General features: G+C 34.0%; 1 protein-coding gene across 1 annotated transcript in view; it reads right to left on the reverse strand.

The window, feature by feature from the left end:
• Positions 1-10486: 10486 nt before the first annotated feature.
• The window catches only part of LOC145283833 (protein TRC8 homolog), a 47172-nt gene continuing 36390 nt past the window's right edge, over positions 10487-21268 (reverse strand). The window contains exon 2 of the mRNA XM_080132930.1: positions 10487-12806. Within this exon, the coding sequence (XP_079989056.1) occupies positions 11062-12806 (1745 nt within the window). The 3' untranslated portion in view covers positions 10487-11061. The remainder of the gene's footprint in view (positions 12807-21268) is intronic.

The following is a 21268-nucleotide window of genomic DNA, read 5'->3' on the forward strand; positions in this document are numbered from 1 at the left end:
TTTAGTTTGTTTCCATAATAAGATGAGCTGCAGTTTCAAAACCACACCTGAAGGGTTGGTTTACCTCAAAAAAGATGTCTGCTCACTTTGACGCTGTACATAAAAAAGGCAGAATAGATTTCTTTGTCATGTACTTCCTCCCATGACGTCATATCCCATGATGCAATCATAACTAGTCTGTCCACAACTAATGGAATTTTCCACTACTCTAACCTTGTGCGAAAAATTACCATTTGTAACGTTTTTTTCTGTCTCTAATCTTGCTGCATACAAATGTTTAACATCATTTACCAATTTTGATTATCTGTATGATTCGGACAACTTTTCATCTTAAATGCTATTTTCACGTTTCAGTCGATGTAATCTCATACATTCAAGTGTACTTTGTCGAACTTGGGAACCTTTCTGCCAAAATTTTTAATATTTCAATAGGATATAATAAATACGAAATCTGCATTAATCCAAACATCACCTTTAAGTGTATTTTACTACCGGGCAATGCCAGGGGCCTGCTAGTATATTTAAAGTTGATTTTTTTTTTTTTTTCTCTCGTTCTAACATTGATATTAAAATTTTTTCTATTTAAAAATTAAAACAAACTTAACATTGTAATAGATATGCGAGCGACTCCATAAAGGTTAACTAATTTGCATATTCCTTTGAAAAACGAGTGTTAATTAATTATTCATTGTTTTTTTTTGTTTTTTTTATGGTTTCTTAGAAGATTTGTTTAATTTCACTATTACGACGCTGAATTTTATTTCTGCGTGGTTTCTAGATTCTACCTAATTGCGTAGAATTTAAAATGGAAACGTTCGAGTACACGCGCACATATATGACACAATCACGTTGACTCATCGGTCCTTGTTAGATCACCAAAGTTAAGCAATATTGACTCTGGCCAGTACCAGATGGGCGACCATTTGGGGAAAGCTAGGCAGAGTGGTAGAAATTTCCAGGTTAGTATCTGGGGCACGTTAATTCGCTGGGAGAGATGCACCCTCAGTCTTTGTTAAGACATAACCCTTATCAAGGCCAGGAGGCCACTCAAGGATAAGTGGTGACTATCATGTAAAAAAAAAAAATTGCATCTGGGAGAAGGAAACTGATGTAAAAACCTGCAGTCTACTTTGTCCTGTGTGTCAGTTATCTGCACTGACAAAGGTTAACAGTAATACGAAAAAGTGAATGGTTCTACACAAAGCCTTCATCACGATAAACAAATCTGGATTTTCAAGCAACTTGATGTGGCGGAAGCTCATATGTCAAAATCAACAGTGTGTGTGTGTGTGCGTAAAAAGTCTACCAAATTCCTGAATATTTGATCTACATAGTTTAAATTTTATATATAGGATATTTGATTTGTTTCTTAGTTGGAAAAATTGCTAAGGGGTCAAAATTGAGAACAAAACAGTTGACCATGACAGGCTATGTTGAATAAAACGCCTGCCCTTTCTTTTGCACATGTTCAAAATTAAATATTCATGTCCTAAAGTCGTTTAATTTTTAACCTTTCATGGCAAGTGCTCGACTGAGCTTCAATCTATGATCGCCCCTCAAACTTTCACAAACACTCGTCTAGCTGAAAACACTCAATAATTACCCCCACTCTTTATCTGTGCCTAAACCCAAACGTAGATTCCATGAACAAAGTTTCTTTCTTACAACTGCACGCCTGTGGAACAGTCTTTCGTTTTCCTGCTTTGCAGCTGGTTGTCTTCAAGTCCAACATAAACAAGTTCTTGAGTCGTTCCACTTACGTTAACAAATTTACTGAATTTCTATTACTAATGATTACTATAATGTCCAATTGGCGACTGTACACTTTAACCCTTATCCTCGAATGGCCTCTGGGTCTTGATAAGTGGTGTTGCCTGTGTTAAAAAAAAAAAAAAAAAAAAAATGTAGCTGCTCAATACAGATCTGCAACTGGGAGCATGCCTTTTCCACAAGCGCTGGTGCAGCTTGAATGATCAGGCTTGCTTTGGTGTTGGGGGAGGTCATGTTGGTGATGTTCTCAATGTATGACCAAACGAAGTAATTCAGGTTGGGGGAGGAGGGCCAGTGAAAGAAGGGTACAAAGTTGTAGCACTCCTGAAGCCAAGCCTGGGTCTCTTTGGACTTGTGGGCCAGCGCAGAGTCCTGCTGCCACACCCAGTATCTGCCAGCGGCCACCTGATTGCACCAGGGATCACCCCACTCTTCAGTACATCCAGGTACACTTTGGTGTTGACTTTCAGATTTTAAAGATGTGGCATAATGAGGCTCTCACTTGAAACCACACCAAAGACCACAACTGTTTAGTTTTCATCACCTTGGGCACGTCCTTGTAAGCTGGATTTGCATTTTGAGGGTGTTGACAATGGTCCTGTTGGCAAAACTTGGATTGGTAGAGAGCACGAGTTGTGCAGCGGCACATCTCCGATCTCGCTCGTTGAACATTGTGTCACTTTCAGACATGATAGAAGGCTCCTATCGCTCTTAGAATTTGTACACAACTGGCCCACTAGTAGATGGTGTGCAAAAAAAAAAAAAAAAAAAATAAAAAAAAAAAATAAAAAAGAAACGGTTATCAAATGGAAATGGAATCATGTCCTCTTTTCTAGGGCAGTAATTTTATTGTTTTACCCTGTAATATGTATATTTTGGTTGTATTATTTATTATTATTAGTAGATGTATAAAAGGTGTGTGAAGTTAGCCGATGGACCACCCAATTGGTCAATTAGGTGCTTTAGGCATGCCAACTTGGTCAGAGTTAATTTATGATTAAAGTGTTCGATCACAATCATTCAGCTGAACACCCGATTAGATACAAACTAACTGGTGATCAGTAAGACGCATCTGACCACCAACCAACTACAATCTTTTTGATGACCATTGGCAGGTGAGGAAGGACAGTTTACAATGGATTAACCAATCAATGGTCATCTCATGATGAAGGCATTTATTTCGGGTCTTACAATACTTTATTACGAGGAACGTTCAAAAAGTAATGTCTCCTATTTTTCATTCCAGCCAAATGAATTAGAGGAGGGTTGAAAATTGCATTGTTTTGATGACTGAACTTGTGCATTCATGACCTGAAAGTTTCATCTGTTGTGGATATTAACAGTGTGAGACTTTAAGAAACCCATCATGGACGTGCATCAGAAACAGATACATCATTGAATTCATCATGCAGAAAAAAAAAAAAAAATGAACCTATCAGCACCTGTTGAACTCTTACGAAGCCGATGCAGTTGATGTCAACACAGTAAAGGAGATGGCTTTGTTGATTTCAGAGTGGCAATAGAGATGTGACAAAAGTGCATTGAGAATAATTCTGGAGCACAAAAGGTTGCTCATTTTAATGGTACCACTCCCGTTTTTGTAGCTCTTCAATGTTTTAGTTTTTGAATTAAAAAAAAAAAAAAAAACCCTTGTATGTCGCAGTGCTGCACAAGTCAGAATTTGGTTGTTTTATAGCAGATATATTACTTTTCGCTCATTCAATGCTGAAATAATATTTATTGCTAATAATTGTATACAATTAATTGAACACATGTCACTATTTTATGCATATTTCGGGGAGAGTGATAAATTGTGAGTTATAAATTGTAAGGATATTGATAAAAAAAACAAAAAAAAAACAGAAAAAAGTTGGAATGCATGGAGTATTGTTATCACATCTGGGCTGGGGCATCTACCACTAGTTTCTCCATCTTAGATAAGTCCAAAAAAAGGTTGCCAATCTAATAGGTCCGACTTTGTCAACTAAGCTCCACCTCCCGTCACCACAATGTTGCATCCCTGTGCCTGTTTTACAAACATTTTAATGGAATGTGCTCTGATGAACTCATTACCCTTGTGCCCCTCAATATGCATATCCTTGATAAACTCATTTATCAACAAAATCACACCCCTTCACTGTTGAGGTTCCTAAATGCCAAAAAGCTTTCTACTCTACTAGTTTCTTCCATAGAACAGCTAAACTTTGGAATTCCTTTCCTGCTTCAGTGCTTCCCTGACTGTACTGATATGCAGAAGTTCAAATGCAACATTGTGTTAATTTTTCTTAGGCATGGTTCCAATTAGTAGCCCCTTTACGTCCAAGTGGCAATACGCCTTGTTTTGGGTGAACAGGAGTAAAAAAAAAAAAAAAAAAAAAAAAATTAGCCATTTGGCCAATCAAATACTTCCACGCTCCTCCAGCACTGCCTGAAAAGAAATGACACCACAAACTGGGGAGTGTTGTCTTTCTTTTTCTCAATTTTGAAATCCACTGAAATAGAAGTTAGCAGATTAGGAAAAAATTTAAAAAATAAAAGTGAATAAAAAAAATCTGAAATAGTCCATATAAGAAAAGATTTATTTGCATTTTAAAATAATCAACAGTAGAGAGGCCAATTCAATGTTTTTTGTGTTTTTTTTTTTTTGTTTTTTGCTTAAAAATTTGATAAATCATGGCCAAACGATAAGGGAGGGTGGATATCTGTCTACCTCCCCTGACTCACGTCAAAACAAAATTTGAATTTTTTCTTATAAATAACAGATCATGACACAGCAACTCAAACACAAGAATTCTTTGGGAATCGAGGGATTTTCTCAAGATTATAATAAAAAAAATAAATAAATAAATCGATTTAAAAATTAAAATAGAATTAAAAAAAAAATTAAAAAATAAATGAAATTTATTATTAGAGAACACCAGTGTCATGTATTTCCTCCCAATGAACATTATATTTTGCTAAATTCGGGGGGGGGGGGGGGATATTAAAAAAAAAAAAAATAAAAATAAAAAGGTTAAGATATAAAAAATAAAAAATGAAGAGAGGAGCGAAAAAAGATGGAGAGGCGACAGAAGGGGGAGGGAGACTGAAAGAGAAAGACAGGGGAGGAAGGGAGAGGGGAGAAAGACAAAACTGTCCAACTCTTTATCCAATTAAAAAAAAAAATTATACAAATGACTCCCCTGATTTGTCATACTGGGAGAAAAAAAAGGGGCGTGGCTATTTACAAAAAAAAAGGGGGCGTGGCTATTTACAAGAAGTATGAAAGATTGACAGGAGGTGAATCACAGATTATAGCTTTGTTAGAAAAACTTTCAAGTTAAAAAATAAAGAGAAAAATATATCTTAAAACTTAATTTTTCTAAAGGACAAAAATTTAATTTATATTTCCTTAATTACTCCTTTATAAAGACGTCTAAGGATTATCTTCTAACTTCCTTTTCTAATACAAATTAAATCTTACAAATAATTATAATCTTAATTTTATTTCAGTTCTTATTTAAATTCAATCTAATTTAAAAAAAAAAAATACATAAATCTTTATGATCTACATACCTATCATGGAACAAAGATGTCATATTCCAAAAATCATGTAAACTGATTAAGTAGTTTTATTTTTAATCAAGAAAATCAAATTTTATGAGTATCTGAGAAATAACCGTCTCGCTGCCATTATGAAAAACAAATGTCAAAAAACAAAGGGAGATAACTCAACAATTCAAATGTACGAGATTTATGTTGTAATTCCAATGGATTCCCATTAATCGCTTAAAAATCATTTTCTTTATAAAGATAGAACTACTTGATCAATTTATGATTTTTGGAATATGATATTTCTGTTCCATGATGGGTACGTATATCAAATATTTTTCTGTTTTTTTTTTTGTTTTTTTTTTATTAGTATTCTAAACAAGAACCTGCTTTTCTTATGGAGGATAATTTTTGATAAAGACACCAATTATTACAATTGCGAAAAGAAATCAACTCGCATAGATAAACAAAATCACACGAGAGAACAGCAAACGAGAATCTGATATGTTGTAGCAGTTTTTAGACATCAAATTTGTTGACATTCACAGCAAGAACCTACCCTACTACCATTTGCTTTCTTCATCAAACAGAATTTCCATGGACAGAGTTTCTTTCAAAGAAACTCCCATTTTAGAAACTTGTTACCATGGGATGGCATCACTGCAGGCTACAACTGTCATTTTCGCATCCAAAAATCAACAAATATGGGGTCATAAACTGTCTACAATTAAATTTTGTTCATTTTCCAGCCTTTCAATAATATTCTTCATTCAACTAAAAATCTATCTCATTAACTCGAGTGGCTTTTGGCCTTAAGTTGTGACTATATATATATATAAAAAAAAAAAAATGGGGCTGATAACTCATGATAGAAAAGACGATTTCTAATGTTTCACATAGGCTCAATACTTGCAGTAGTTATTTTTTTTTTATTTTTCAATCTCTGTAGATTGGAATAATTTCATCACTGTGTCTAGGAAAGCCAAGGTGAATGAACACAGTCTAAGTTCAAAAGTATTCGCAATATGAATAACTTTCTTTGTAGATATCTGATATAAAATAGACACAACTGAGTATTATGATTTAACTCTTACACGATATCCGGGATATTGAAGGTGAGAAAATTTTTTTCTTTCTAATCACATTTGGAGGGATTAGTTTAAACTGAGATCAATCCATTTGAGAATGTCAAAGATATTCCTTTATTCAAACCAATACTCACTTATTTTACTTATGTGAACAATTCACTACATTTATATCACAAAATTCTCTAGCATATATAACACACACTGCAAATTTACATTACAAGTACCACAAAAAGTCAATCCACTTTTTTTTTTTTAAACTATATAGGAAAATTTAGGGATTTTTTTTTTTTCCATAAATAAACGATTTTAAAATTATGGAAATATAAAAATTCGCCAGTATATATTAAAAAAAAAAAAAAAAAAAAAAAAAAAAAAAAAATGTGGATTGACTTTTTGTTGTAACCGGAATGTAACTTTACAGTATATGCTCTGAACGCAATGATACATGTTCATTGAACTTATTTCAACTATTTCATAAGAAATGTATACCTTAGAAGTGTATATTTTTATAGTCACTCAAGATTATATATATATATGTGTGTATGAAAAATCAACTTACAAGAATAGGAACAGATTTAACACACACAGCCTGTTAAATAAAATTTTATAATAAGTGTTAAGTTCTTTTTAATTACAAATTTAAAATACCATGAAAAAAATTTGGATACTTCTCCAGTATTTATTTTGATAGTTCTAAACACAGTTTTAGTATGTTACCTTGCTATGCAGATGCGATTGCTTTTCAAGCCCAGATCTTGTCAGAAATGGCCTGAGATCTGGGATCAAACGCTATTGCATCTGTGTAGGCACCTAATATATATATATGTATATGGCATATTTCACTAAATAAAGTAGATGTTTTTTGTCTATTAATTCTATTTTCGATCCTTTCCAACTTCCGAATAACAGTCTCCACTTCCGGCAGGAACTGGCTGATGTAATCATCATATTTATCATAAGTCCGAATACTTTCCAATCCTTCAGGATTCATCATCAGGGATAAATTAATCCAACTGGTTTGGAACAATTTATAAACTTTTTTTTTTTTCTCTTTATTGGTTAATTATTTTATTTTTTTTTTTTCCATTGGTTAAAATTAATGACATCCTGATATGTTTGCAAAGCTATTAAAATAAATAACTCCACAAATGAACGATGAATCCTAAAGGATTGGAAAGTACACGGACTTATGATAAGTATGGTGATTACATCAGCCAATTCTTGTCAGAAGTGGAGACTGTTATTCGGAAGTTGGAAAGAATTGAAAATAGAATTAATAGACAAAAAACGTCTATTTTATTTAATGAAATATGCCAGTGAAAAAAATGCTGCCAATATATATATATATATATATATATTACACATGCATTATTTTTTCAAATATATACATTTATAAGATAATATATTATGTATATATATCTTTTTACTTCAGTATTTTCTTCAACAGTGCTCAATACATGAATAGAGCTAAACAGTATAAAAAGATACTTATCCTTAGTAAGCTACATAGAAACATTTTAATTTCATTCCATTTATAATTCTCAATTCTGATGAATTGCTACAATGGAATGAAACACAGACGTTTCTATGCAGCTCATTTGGGATTCGTATGTTTTCATACAACTATATAAGAGGGGAACCAAGAATTAGAATTCTTTAAACGAGACGCATCAAAATAACAAGAAGCTCAACATGTAAGGTGGAGCTTAAATACAAAAGTTGAAAACTGCAATACAATACTATATAGTAGTGCATATAAACTTACTCCCCCATTCAATAAGTAAATTACATCAATAATAAGGGATATAAATGCTTTTTATAACGAGGTAGACATAACATTTTGTTCCTAAGGTACCTACGGTAGATGTCACATTTCCAATCTGCTACCTAGCATCTCCTTTCCTCTTCTGATGAGAAGCATAAGGCTTCGAAATACCTGGGTATAAATATCATTTATTCCTAATGATTTCATTTTCTTACAGAATGGACGATTAAATTTATATGCATTAGTATATATTCTTACATTGTCAATTTTTTTTTCTTTTGTATATACACGGTGTCCAAATAGTAACTAAAGGGTTTTGAACCTAAAAAGATTCTTTATTTTTGATACCTTTCTGTAATTTTAATTCAACAACATTGGTGAAACGAGGATACCCGCTATATTTATAGAGAGTGGCTTCTATTATCAAATAAGAAGCCGTCGACAATGAGGAACTAACTAATAAAAATGAATAAAAACAAATCTATATACTGGCAGGCCAGCACCTAGGATAAAAAGGAGCCCTCAATTCGTTTATACACCAGGCGAGAAGAGGTAAGTATTGATGTTAACTTTTTTCCTCTTGAAGTGACATGATAATCATGACAGAAGCTAACTAGGGTCAGCCATCAGGCCTTAGCTTCATACCACCACCAATTTTTGCAACCAAACAAAAGACAACATTAGAGGGTTAAAAGCTAACTATAGTCGATTGCAGAAAAGGTTTTCTTGTTTTGATATCACTATTCAAAGTTTGAGAAGTCGAACAAAAACTCCAAATGCGATCCTTAGCGAAAAGATAAAATAAATAAAAAAAATAACCTCCCAGAAGACAGACGTAACATTTTGTTTTTAAGGTATCTACGCTAGAGGTCACATTTCCAATCTGTTACCTAGCACTCCCTCTCCTCTTCTGATGAGAAGTATTAGATTTTGAAATACCAAGGTATAAAAAGCATCTTCATCTTTTATTCCTAATGATGTAATTTTCTTATCAAATGGACAATTAAATTTATATGCATTAGTATATATTTTTTACATTGTTGATTTTTTTTTTCTTTTTTTGTATTAAAATTACAGAAAGATGTCAAAAATAAAGAATTATTTAAGTTCAAAACTCTTCAGTGACTTTTTGGATAATATATATATATATATATATATATATATAGTGCATGTTATTAAATTTTACAGATGACTTGTGTACAAATTTTTTGTCTTCTTGATGCTGGATATATTTTTCAGTTTCAGTCTGAAACTGGCGGATGAAGTTGGTGAATACCCTGTGTAACCTATTACCTTTAGTTCCTTATGGGGGAGGGATATTGAGTAAAAACTATGCATGTTTAAACGTTTAATGATGGTTTTGGTGTAAACTAAGCATTTAAAAATACATGTTCTTCACTCGATATCCCCTCTTCCAAGGATGGAGACCAAAAGTATCCGAGTATACAGTGAGTATGGCAAACTCATCAGCCAGTTCTAGTATGGAAGTCGAAAGTTAACCAAGCATCACGAAAGAATCAAGAGAAAAATATGAAGACACAAGTTATCTGTAACATGCAACGGAACAAGTCTTAAATATGATATTAAACACATACTATTGTTTTTATGTTTGGGCTTTTGAAAGATTGAACTTAGAACCAATATTTTTTCTAAAGTACTCACTACAAAGTAGAGCTTAACAAAAATAAACTTGTTTCTTATATATATATATATATATATATATAAGGAAACCAGTTTTTTTAAAAAGTTCTTTGTATTGAGCACTTTTGAAAAATTATTGGTGCTATGTTCATTATATATATATATATATATATATATATATATATATATATAAAACAGACGGTCAAGTTAAAACAGCATATTATCGGTTTCAAGTCAATTTTCCCCAAGGATAGAGGTTGAAATTTTAACACTTGTGAACTTGAAACCGACGGTATTATGCAATTTTAATTGACTGTCCATAATAGCATATATAAATAATTATTAATTCTCATTAAATTTCAATTTTTCTAAAAACTGTATTTTAATGATCGACTACCGTTGGTTTTCTTTCTAACAATCTTACAGATACATATATACAATTTAGTACAATTTCATGTATATGAACTTATATAAAAGTTTATTTACATATATATATATTCAGTATTTACTTCAATAGTGCTCAATACATGAGTAGACCTAGTAGTATCAAAATATACTTGTACATGTAAGTTACACAGAAATGCATTTCATTACTGGGGACAAGTCATTAAGCTAATTAGCCTGATGCTTTCTCCCGTAATGAAACAAACGTTTCTGTGCAGCTTACTTGCCATAAGTATATAGATAGATGTAATTATTCCCTTTTATAAAAATTGCTAGCTTTTTTTTTTTTTTTTTTAAGGAAAAACAAAGTTAGTTGCTGACAGAAAAATATGGGTAAAAAATAAATGAAAAAAAATGAAAAATAAAAATAAAAAAATGAAAGGGAAACAAAAAAATAAAAATAAAAAAATGAAAAATAAAAGCTGAATCGTTATCTGTATACAGGAGAAAAAAAAAAAAAAAAGCTGGGACTGCTCATCTGGTTTGGGTTCATCTTTGGACCAAAATTAAGAACCAAAGACGAAGGAGTTGCGTGTGGTGATGGTGAATAAATTTTGTCGACACTTAAACTTACATAAGAGCAGTAGATGTAAAATTTCTTTTTTTGTTTTGTTTTACTCTTTCTTTCTTTTCCCAGAGATGCCCGTGGAATTTGTTGATTTCAAAAGAAAAAAAAAATCTCTTTGTAAGTTTATAACTCGGCTTCTGTGTTCTATTAAGGTTTTTTTTTCCTAAAACGATGACATAATTTACCATCAGGAAGCGTTGAAAGAGCAAAACGAAAATGATTGAAGTTTTTTTTTTTTTCTTTTGTTATTGCACTTAATCTGCATCCTCGTCATCGTCGTCATCTTCATCACCAGCAGCAGCAACCCCGGCCTGTTCATTATTTACAACCGGAACATTGGCTTCATCATTTTTGTAAATAGAGTTATGACACATAGGGCATTTGTCTTGGATATAAAGCCACTTGCGCAAGCAAACGCCGTGGAAAAAGTGGTTGCACTGAGTGACTCGTGCTGTGTACAAGTGTTCGAAACAGATAGCACAAAGGTCATTGAGTTCATCTAATTGTTCCGGAGATGCCGCTGGTAAGGAGTTGATCTTGTTGACTGCGGTTCGCCGACGGATGAACACCTTCCACCCTTCTTTGGCCTGCACCCAAATGTTGAAGTACGCGTGGATGCACATCATGATAGCTCGGATGGTTCCACCAGATTCAAAGAACATGATCCAGGCGCCGTTGCAGAAGAGGAATATCCCAAAAAGAAATTCTATCGTATTACCAGTTGATTGGATATAATAAACATAGTCGTCCAGAGCTTCCCAGGCGGTGTTCCTGTACGCATCAATCATGAACAGTAGGTAGACAGTTAATGTGACGAGAACCTTGACGATAATTTCAATGCTGAAAGCTGACACAGCCAGAAGCCAAGTGCTTGCTGAGTGTTGGCTCCACAGGTACTTGAGAAGCAAGGAAGGAAACAAGAGCAGGACAAAGCACATGATTAGTGGTCGTAGATGCCGATTGGGTAGGGCATTGCGGGCCGCACTTACAGACATCAGGATCGGATGCACCATGCTGTGGACAAAATGAAAAATAGCCGTAGACAATAGACAAAAGTTGCGGAACAACCTCACAAGTCGAGCATCAACTTCAAGACCTGTAAGACCAGTTTGCAATGCAAGGACGAAGAATAACATGGCAGCTAAGATACCAACGTTTCTGTCGGCATTTCGATCCTCGTCCATGTCTGTGCCAACAAAATGGGCAACAAACATACCAATATAATGAGATATAAGGGAGACGATACTGGTGAGGCCAAGCAGCGCAATTACTGTATCACAACCACGCACAAGCAGGCTCTTGCTAATGACTGTCCAGATATCCAGAGTCGTCTCGGGAAGTTTATCGGAGACCAGAGCTGCGAACACCTTGTCATGATTCGGATAGAGCGGCGAGTTTATCGTATTTGCATAAAAGAACATTTGGCAAAGAGAACGGCTCAACCAAAAAAGTCGAAAAACTTGCGGTAAGTGAAGGCGCAACCAATGGTTCTCGAGGAATATTTGAATTCCATAACTGGAAACATCCTGGCGGATATAGACGTAAGTTTCCTGAATAAAGCTTAAGATCTCCCTCCTTGCAAGGAAAAGGTCCAGGGCGAGCAAGGAAAATGTGTAGATGCTATGAATGTATATAAAATGATGAGGAATGGTAATGGTCGTGGTTAATTTAAACATGACTATTAATAAACTAGAAAAGTAAATACTAGGTTCAAGATACTTTGTCCAGTAGAAAGTCCATACGGAATCTTTCCTTCGAAAATAAATGAAAATGTTTGTCAACAAAATTGTCCCGACTGAAAGAAAAATGAAATAGCCAAGGTTTTTGAAGGCTATTTCACCTCCGTATAGAAACAGGCTGTTGTGGTATATGAAGAGTTCAAGCAATTCTTTGTTAATGTACTGATACATGAAGATGACCCCGAATGAGATGAGGTAAGAGTAAACCAGGAGAACATTGTTCAGTTCAAGGCAGAACACAACCAAGGCAGCAAGGAATCCTGGAAAAGAAAACAAAAATGTATTAAAACAAGACACAAAAACGAATAAAACTATTTTAACCGGCTAAAGACTTAGAAAAGAACGGTCCATTAAAAACTCCAAAAACACTGGTCTGAATAAGATTGCTAAGATTTTATAACTAAGTCAGTAAGTGGAACGCTAGGATCAACAACTAATAATCTTGAGACAAACTTTAAGGACATTAGAATATGAGAAAACATTGTACAATACAATTAGTGTAATAGCACATTTTATGTAGAATATACTATTCTATTTAATAATAACTAGCGGGACCTCTGGAAATTCCACAGGGGACTCATTCATATGTAATATATTGATGTTGTCATTCTGTAGATGTTCAGTGTAAATGGAGACGCTCTGAAATTATTGTAGCCTTTTTGTTAAAACTGCAAAAGCATTTATCTAAGCTAGCACGAATGCCCGGTAAAGCCCGGTCGTAAAGTACACTTAAATATATTTTAATTGCTGCAGATTTCATATATATTATTATAGAGTTAATGTTCTATCAATTTTTATGTTATAAAGTTGCGATTTCAAAAATAAAAAATATATCCATATGACTTGGGTGCATTAGTTTGAATCGAAACCGAAATAAAAACTTATGAAAATAAATATATATATATAACTGGAGTTCCTTCAACCATAATCGAAACTGAAACCAAAACTTATGAATTCTTGGTAAAATTATTTATGACAAAAAAATAGAACATAACAATCCCAGATGTAAGCTTGACACACAAAAGAACACATACACCATCATATTAATATGTAGATAACAACTAGCAGATGAAATTTGTATATCACTATTCCCCTCTCACCTCCAAAAGCGGTAATCTCTGCAAGAATGGCATTAGAACCATAAAGAGGAGGTCCTCCCATAATAAAAAAACTGGAAGGATGTAACCATGACAACAGAACAAATACAACATTCCCCCCCCCCTTCCTCTAAAAGGATGTCACATTAGTCTGAAATAGTATTGTGTTAGGTTGAAAAGAAAGATCTTGCAGAATTTTTAATTTTGATTTCAAATGATGTATTTTCAAATAAGTTTTCGTTGTAATACCTTTACTTTATCATTTTAAATATTTTTCACTCTATCTAATCGTTTTAAATTACAATCGTTTTTAAACAATTATCTTTTCAGAATACAAAATGAAAAAGCAAATTCAATTTTCTTATTCCAATTCAAGCTAGGCTGAAAAGTTGCTGAAACAGCTTGCGATATCAACAAAGCGTTTGGCCCAGGAACCACCATTAAACACACAGCACAATGGTGGTTTAAGAAACTTCATCGCAGCAATGAGAGTCTTGAATATGAGGAGCATAATGGTTGGCCATCAAATGTTGACAACGATCAATTAAGAGCCTTAGTCAAAAGCCAATCAACACCCAAGTGTTTGAGAATTTGATTCTGAATTAAACTTAACGATTTCCAACCAGTTGAGATTGGAAAGACAAACTTGATAAATGGGTGCCTCACAAATTGAATAAGAACCAAAAGAAACGCTGTTTTGAAGTGTCATCTTCCCTTCTTTTATGCAACAAGAACCACTCGTTTCTCAATCGGGTTGTGACTTGCGATGAAGAGTGGTTCTTTATAACAAGCAGCGATGCTCAGCTCAGCGATTAGATAGACGCCAACTAAACTCCATGACACTTCCTGAAACCAGAGTTACACCAAAAGAAGGTCATGTTGACTGTTCGGTGGTCTGCGACCGGTCTCGTCCATTAGTTTTTTGAATGCAGGGGAAACCATTACATCGTCGAAGTACTCAACAAATCCATCAGAAACTTCGATAACACCCAACAGAAATGGCCCAATTCTCCTCCACGACAATGTCCGACCGCATGTTGCTAAACCGACCCTACAGAAGCTGAATGAATTGGCCTATGAAACTGCCTCATCCACAATACTCTAAACCTTTCACCTACCAATTACCACTTTTTCAAGCATCTCAACTTTTTGCATGAGAAATGCTTCAAAGACCTAAGTGACATCAAAAACGCCTTCAACAACTTCATTGCCACCAGAACGCAAGATTTTTTAGTTAAAAAAAAAAAAAAAAGGTACTAATACAGTTGTTTTGCGTTCGCAAAAGTGTGTTCATTCTGATGGCACTTACTTCAATAAATTTTTGTTTGAGCCGAGATATGTTCATCAGAATTTACAAGTAATAAATCACAAGAACTTTGTCAACCTGATAATAGCAAGCCTCACAAAAAAATTAATATACATAAAAAAAAAAATTGGATGTTTATAAAATATAAATAAATCAAATACTTTTAGTTTTAAAATTAAAATTCATCCATAATCTTTTCAAATATTTTTTCAACTTGAAATGTTTATAACTACATTTTCCTCCAAAATATTTTGTCAACATTTGTATTTTCATTGAGAAATTTGATAAGTAATTTTATCCACAAAGGTGTTTTTTTATTTATTTTTTTTTTTTTGGGGGGGGGGGGGTCTGCTTTCTTTTTTTTTTTTTTTTTTTTAAAGGGTTTTTGTTGGGAAGGGGCGTAGCTTTTTTTTTTTTTTTTTGGAAAAGGAGGAATTGTATCTCAGATTCAGGATTTGCCACTTTGACTGGTTAGTTGTAGGGGTTTTCACTACGAGAATGTATAAAAATAATTTGGAGGGTAAGAGGGGGTACTAAAATGCCTAAAATGGTCTGGAAATTGGGGATCATTTTACGGTTAAACCTATGCGAAATGAGCCCTCTTCCAAAATCAATTTTTTGCTAAGTTCTTTGAAGGCATTCACAAAATTGTTAAAAATAAAATAAATTGGCGACTAGAAAATAATTTTTGAGTAGAATTAAAGTTGAAAAATCGAGTATTTGAACTCAAAAAGACAATATCTCTCAGAATGAGTAGAAAAGCTTTTGTCAAATTATTTGAAGAATGCTTGAATGCACAAATGTGTAAACGTAGTTTATATATGTTGAGAAGGATAGAAATCGTATTCTGACGAAAGAGAAATAAAAAGGAACAAACCAAGTTATGTGTTCATTATCGTTCTGTCATTATTTCATCCAGAGGAAGTTTCAAAATAAAGACGAAACGTTGATGAACACTTAACTCTGTTCCTTTTTATTTCTTTATGTGTGTGTGTATATATATATATATATGTGCTAACAGGCCGCCCAGCATTGCCCGGCAGTTAAATACACTTAAATATATTTTGATTAATGCAGATTTCATATTTATTATCTTGGACTAATAAAAAAAAAAAAAAAAAAAAAAAAAAAAAAAGACTTGTGCGACCACCGAGAATCAAAATCAAAACGTTTAGCTTAAAATTTATTTTTCTTTTGACGTTAATGCCTGATCTATGAAAACATCTTTGTTGCAAGAAACATGAACCAATAGCTATTACGTTACACATGCATGCATGCAAGAAACATGAACCAATAGCTATTACGTTACACATGCATATTCGTAATGCCATCAATACAAAAAAAAAAAAAAAAAAAAAAAAAAAAAAATGATTATAGGAGTGTATGTATATATATATATACACACACACACTGAAACAAAATAGCAAATATCTGTATGTGATGTTGCCAAGCTAATCAAAAACCTTGATTCCAGTAAAGCAACCGGCCCTGACGGTATTCCAATTATAGTACTCAAAAAAACTTCAATCAGAACTAGCACCCATACTTACAAAACTGTTTAAACGTTGTCTTAAGGAGAATTGCTTACCATCACCCTGGAAAATCTCATCAGTATGCCCTGTATTTAAGAATTCAGGTGATCGTTCATCCCCCTCTCAGTACAGGCCAATAAGTCTCCTGTGTGTCATGAGTAAGTTGCTGGAATCTGTTAAATAGAGAAGTAATCAACCATCTCAGCAAAAATAACCTTAGTGACACACAATATGGTTTCCGTTCTGCTAGATCTACAGCAGATGTGCTTACAGTTATATCTCATAGGATTAGCGAATCTCTCGACAGAGGCAACCTTTCTAGGGCAATTGCTCTTGACATATCAAAGGCCTTTGATAGGGTATGGCATAAAAGTTTACTTCACAAGATCTCCAGCTATGGTATTGCTGGAAATGTCTTCTCAATTATTAAATCATTCCTCTCTGATAGGTTCATAAGAGTAGTAGTTGATGGGCAAAAATCAGAAGCTCACAGTATAAATGCTGGAGTCCCTCAGGGGTCCATCCTGGGCCCAACTCTTTTCCTGATCTACATTAATGATCTTCCAAATAACATCCTTACATCATTCGTAGACATTTATGCTGATGACACTACCATCTATGGTAGCACATCTAAGACAGTAAACGACCAAGTTCTCTCCGATTCTCTCTCCTCTGATCTTGATCACGTTGTACAATGGGGAAAGGAGTGGCTGGTTACTTTTAATGCATCTAAAACCAAGCTTCTATCTTTACATCAATGTTCTGATCCACATCTGGCATCAATTAAAATGAATGGCCTTCGTCTTGAGGAGGCCTCAAGTTTTGACAGGCTTCTGGGCTTGACCTTTACTCCTGATCTTAAATGGAATACGTACATCAAATCAGTTGCCAAGGCCGCTGGAAAAATGGTCGGATCCTTCTATCGATCCAGTAGATATCTCACTGCTGATGCAATTCTCTATATGAGCCAGATACGTCCAAGGATGGAATACTGTTGCCACATATGGGCAGGAGCTGTTAGAAAAGACTTGTCCTGTCTTGATAGGGTTCAAAATAGACTTTGTGGCCTGGTGGGAGATGTCCTTTTCTCTTCGCTGCAACCTCTATCTCACAGAAGAGATGTTGCGAGTTTGTCTCTGCTTTATCGTTATTTTCATGGAAAGTGTTCAACTGAGCTTCAATCTATGGTCCCCCCCTCGCCAAACTTTCACAAGAAACACTAGACTAGCTGAAAACATTATCAATAATTTTCCCCACTCTTTATTTGTACCTAAACCTAAACATAGATTCCATGATCAAAGCTTCTTTCTTAGAACTGCACGCCTCTGGAATTCTCTTCCGTTTTCCTGCTTTCCAGCTGTCTATAATATGGTTGTCTTCAAGTCCAACGTGAACAAGTTTCTGATGAGCCGTTACACTTAAGTTTACAAATTTACCAAACTTCCATTACTATCGATTACTATATTGTCCTTTTGACTACTCTACACTCTTTAACCCTTATCCTTGAGTGGCCTATCGGCCTTGATAAGTGGTGACGTCTATGTAAAAAAAAAAAAAAAAAAAAAGCTATAACTAAAAACATTTTCAATTTTAATATTCAACTAGCAGGGGGAGGGGGCCCGGTTTTGTCCAGTGTAAAATACGCTTAAATATGATATTTTAATTTGTCCAGATTTCGTATATATTATTAAGTTTTTCAAAAATAAAGTTTTTAGATACGATCAGCTAGAATCAAAACTGTAGCATTCAAAGCTGGTGACATTACAACATGGGTGACACGCGCATAAACCAATTAAAAATAAAAATGGATGTACAAAATGTTTAACGATTTTTTCAGTTTGACCCACTTTTGACCCCTTAAAAACTATTTTAACCGGCTAAAAAGACCCATTACAGAAACGCCCCCCCCCCCAAAAAAAACAAATGAGCATGTAGGGGCCCCTTTCCATGAGTGCAAAATTTACTTTCTCTACGACTAATATTTGTGCAAAATTTAAAAAATCCAAGGCGTGGTTATGGAGAAAAGTGCGAATAAACGAAGGAGAGTGAATTACTAGGTTCAATCCCTCTTTTGTCCGAGATAAAAAAAAAAAATAATTAAAAATAATGGCTTTCTTTTAGTATTGTTGTTGATATTGCAGTCAACAAAAAATATAAAATTTACAAGAATGAACACAGATGGAATTTTTTTTGTAAAATTTTGATGTACTTTGTTCTGAATTTTCCAAAAACTTTCTGGATAGGTCTTTCCGATAATTACGTGAAAAAAAAAAAAAAAAAAAAAAAATGTTCAAATCCTTTGTATCACCGATTTCTGTTAAATTTTTTTTTTTAATGAAAACTTACTGAAACATTATGGTCAAACATTGGTAATCCAATTATAACCAAACTATTTAACCAACCAAATTCTAACATTACATTAAAAAGCATTTTTTTCTTGATTTTTAAAGACAAATTTTTATCAAATTTCCATGACTGTCTGCTTTAAAATAGAGTTAAACATGCAACTTTACGTGCTCTAAGAAAAAAAAAAAAAAAAAGAAATGGCTTTATGATACAATTTTTCTTTTCTCTGATAAAAAAGTCAAAATAAAATACACATAACACCGATAAGCTTATAGATAAATCAACTTCCTTTTGTTTGACAAGACTTGAGTGTCTTCCTGATGGACCCCCTCCTATGTTATTTTAGTGACCTTTAACGAGCAGTGAGCATTGCTAATACTTAACTGAATTGAGCATTAAAAGTGTACAATATTACATTAATAGAAATATTAGTATATTTTGGCTTCAGACATATCAAATCTCCATTAATAATATAGGCGTGCATGATGACGAAAAATCTGCTGGAAAGAGAAAAAAAGGAGGGGGGGGGTCACTTCTGCATTTTAGCTTTCTTTGATTTTCATTTTTTAAGAGTTTAATTTGAGATAAGTGGAGACAATCAGAAAATGTTTTCTGGAAATGGGTGTAAATAAACGGTTCGTTTTTTATTTATTTGGAAATTAAAATTCATTACAAAATTGGTTTCCCCAAAAATAAAAGAAATCGCAAGTTCTCCCACTAATAACTATTTTAAATTATTTATAAATCTTCATTTATCTGGAAACTGTTGCTTTCCTTGATTTTTAAATTTAAATTTATTACAAAAACTTTGTTAAAAAAAGAAAGAAATATGCTTGCTAATAGAGATATGTTTGCTAAAAAAAAAAAATGTTTTTTAAACTCAAGTAATCAACCATCTCAGCAAAAATAATGTGACACACAATATGGTTTTCGTTCTGCTAGATCTACAGCAGATATCTCATAGGATTAGCAAATCTCTCAATGAAGGCAACCTTTCTAGGGCAATTGCTTGACATGTCGAAGGCTTTTGATAGGGTATGGCATAAAGGTTTACTTCACAAGATCTCCAGCTATGGTATAGCTGGAAATGTCTTAATTATTAAATCATTTCTCTCTGATAGGTTATAAAGAGTAGTAGTTGATGGCCAAAAATCAGAAGCTCACATTATTAATGCTGGAGTCCCTCAGGATCCATCCTGGGTCCAACTCTCTTCCTGATCTACAGTAATGATCTTCCAAATCACATCCTTACATCATTCGTAGACATTTATGCTGATGACACTACCATCTATGGTAGCACATCTAAGACCGTAAACGTAAATTCTCTCTCCTCTGATTTTGAGCACGTGGTACAATGGGGAAAGGAGTGGTTGATTACTTTTAATGCATCTAAAACCAAGCTTTTATCTTTACATCATCAACGCTCTGATCCCATCTGGCATCAATTGAAATGAATGGCTCTCGTCTTGGGGAGGCCTCATGTTTTGACAAGCTTCTGGGCTTGACCTTTACTCCCGATATGAAATGGAACATGTACATCAAATCTGTTGCCAAGGCCACTGGAAAAATTGTGATCCTTCTATCGATCCAATAGATATCTCACTGCTGATGTAATTCTCTATCTATATAAGAGCCAGGTACATCCAAGGATGGAGTACTATTGCCACATCTGGGCTGGAGCTGCTAGAAAGGACGTCCTCCCTTGATAGAGTTCAAAATAGACTTTGTAGCCTCGTAGAAGATGTCCTTTTCTCTTCCCTGCAACCTCTATCTCAGAGAAGAGATGTTGCGAGTTTGCTTTGTCGTTATTATGGGGGGTGCTCAACTGAGCTTCGGTCTATGGTCCCCCCTCCTCGCCAAAATTTTACAGGAAACACTTGTCTAGCTGAAAACACTATCAATAATTCCCCCCACTCTTTGTCTGTGCCTGGGCCTAAACGTGGATTCCATGAGCAGGGCTTCTTTCTTCCATAATTTCCATTACTAACAATTACTATATTGTCCAGTTGACTACTGTACACTCTTAACCCTTATCCTCGAGTGGTCTTTGGGCCTTGATAAGTGATGCCTATGTAAAAAAAACAAAAAATAACTCGTTTAATCCAATAAAAGTTCCAGTAATTAATGCTTTAATGTATTTTCTATTCCTAAAACTTCTGCAAAAGTTCCATAAATTCCATGATTATCTCCCTTTGCTCTGAATCAAACTCTTATAAATGTAAAACAAGGAAAGTTAAAATGCAGCAATGGCAAAATAATGTGACAAGGTTTTTCAAATCTTAGCTTGTCACCTTCTGACAGTTGCAAGGTTGGAGTCTTCATTAGTCGAATTGTTGTGTGTCACGTGATCAATGCAATTTGAGATGAGAGAATGTCTTCTTTCTCATAAGTTTGAGATTTGAACATCAGAGTAAGAAGTTTGTGACCATCCTCTCTCCTCC

This window comes from Euprymna scolopes, chromosome 8 (assembly GCF_053919585.1).
Source record: "Euprymna scolopes isolate OS-2025 chromosome 8, ASM5391958v1, whole genome shotgun sequence".
NCBI classification, from domain to species: domain Eukaryota; kingdom Metazoa; phylum Mollusca; class Cephalopoda; order Sepiida; family Sepiolidae; genus Euprymna; species Euprymna scolopes.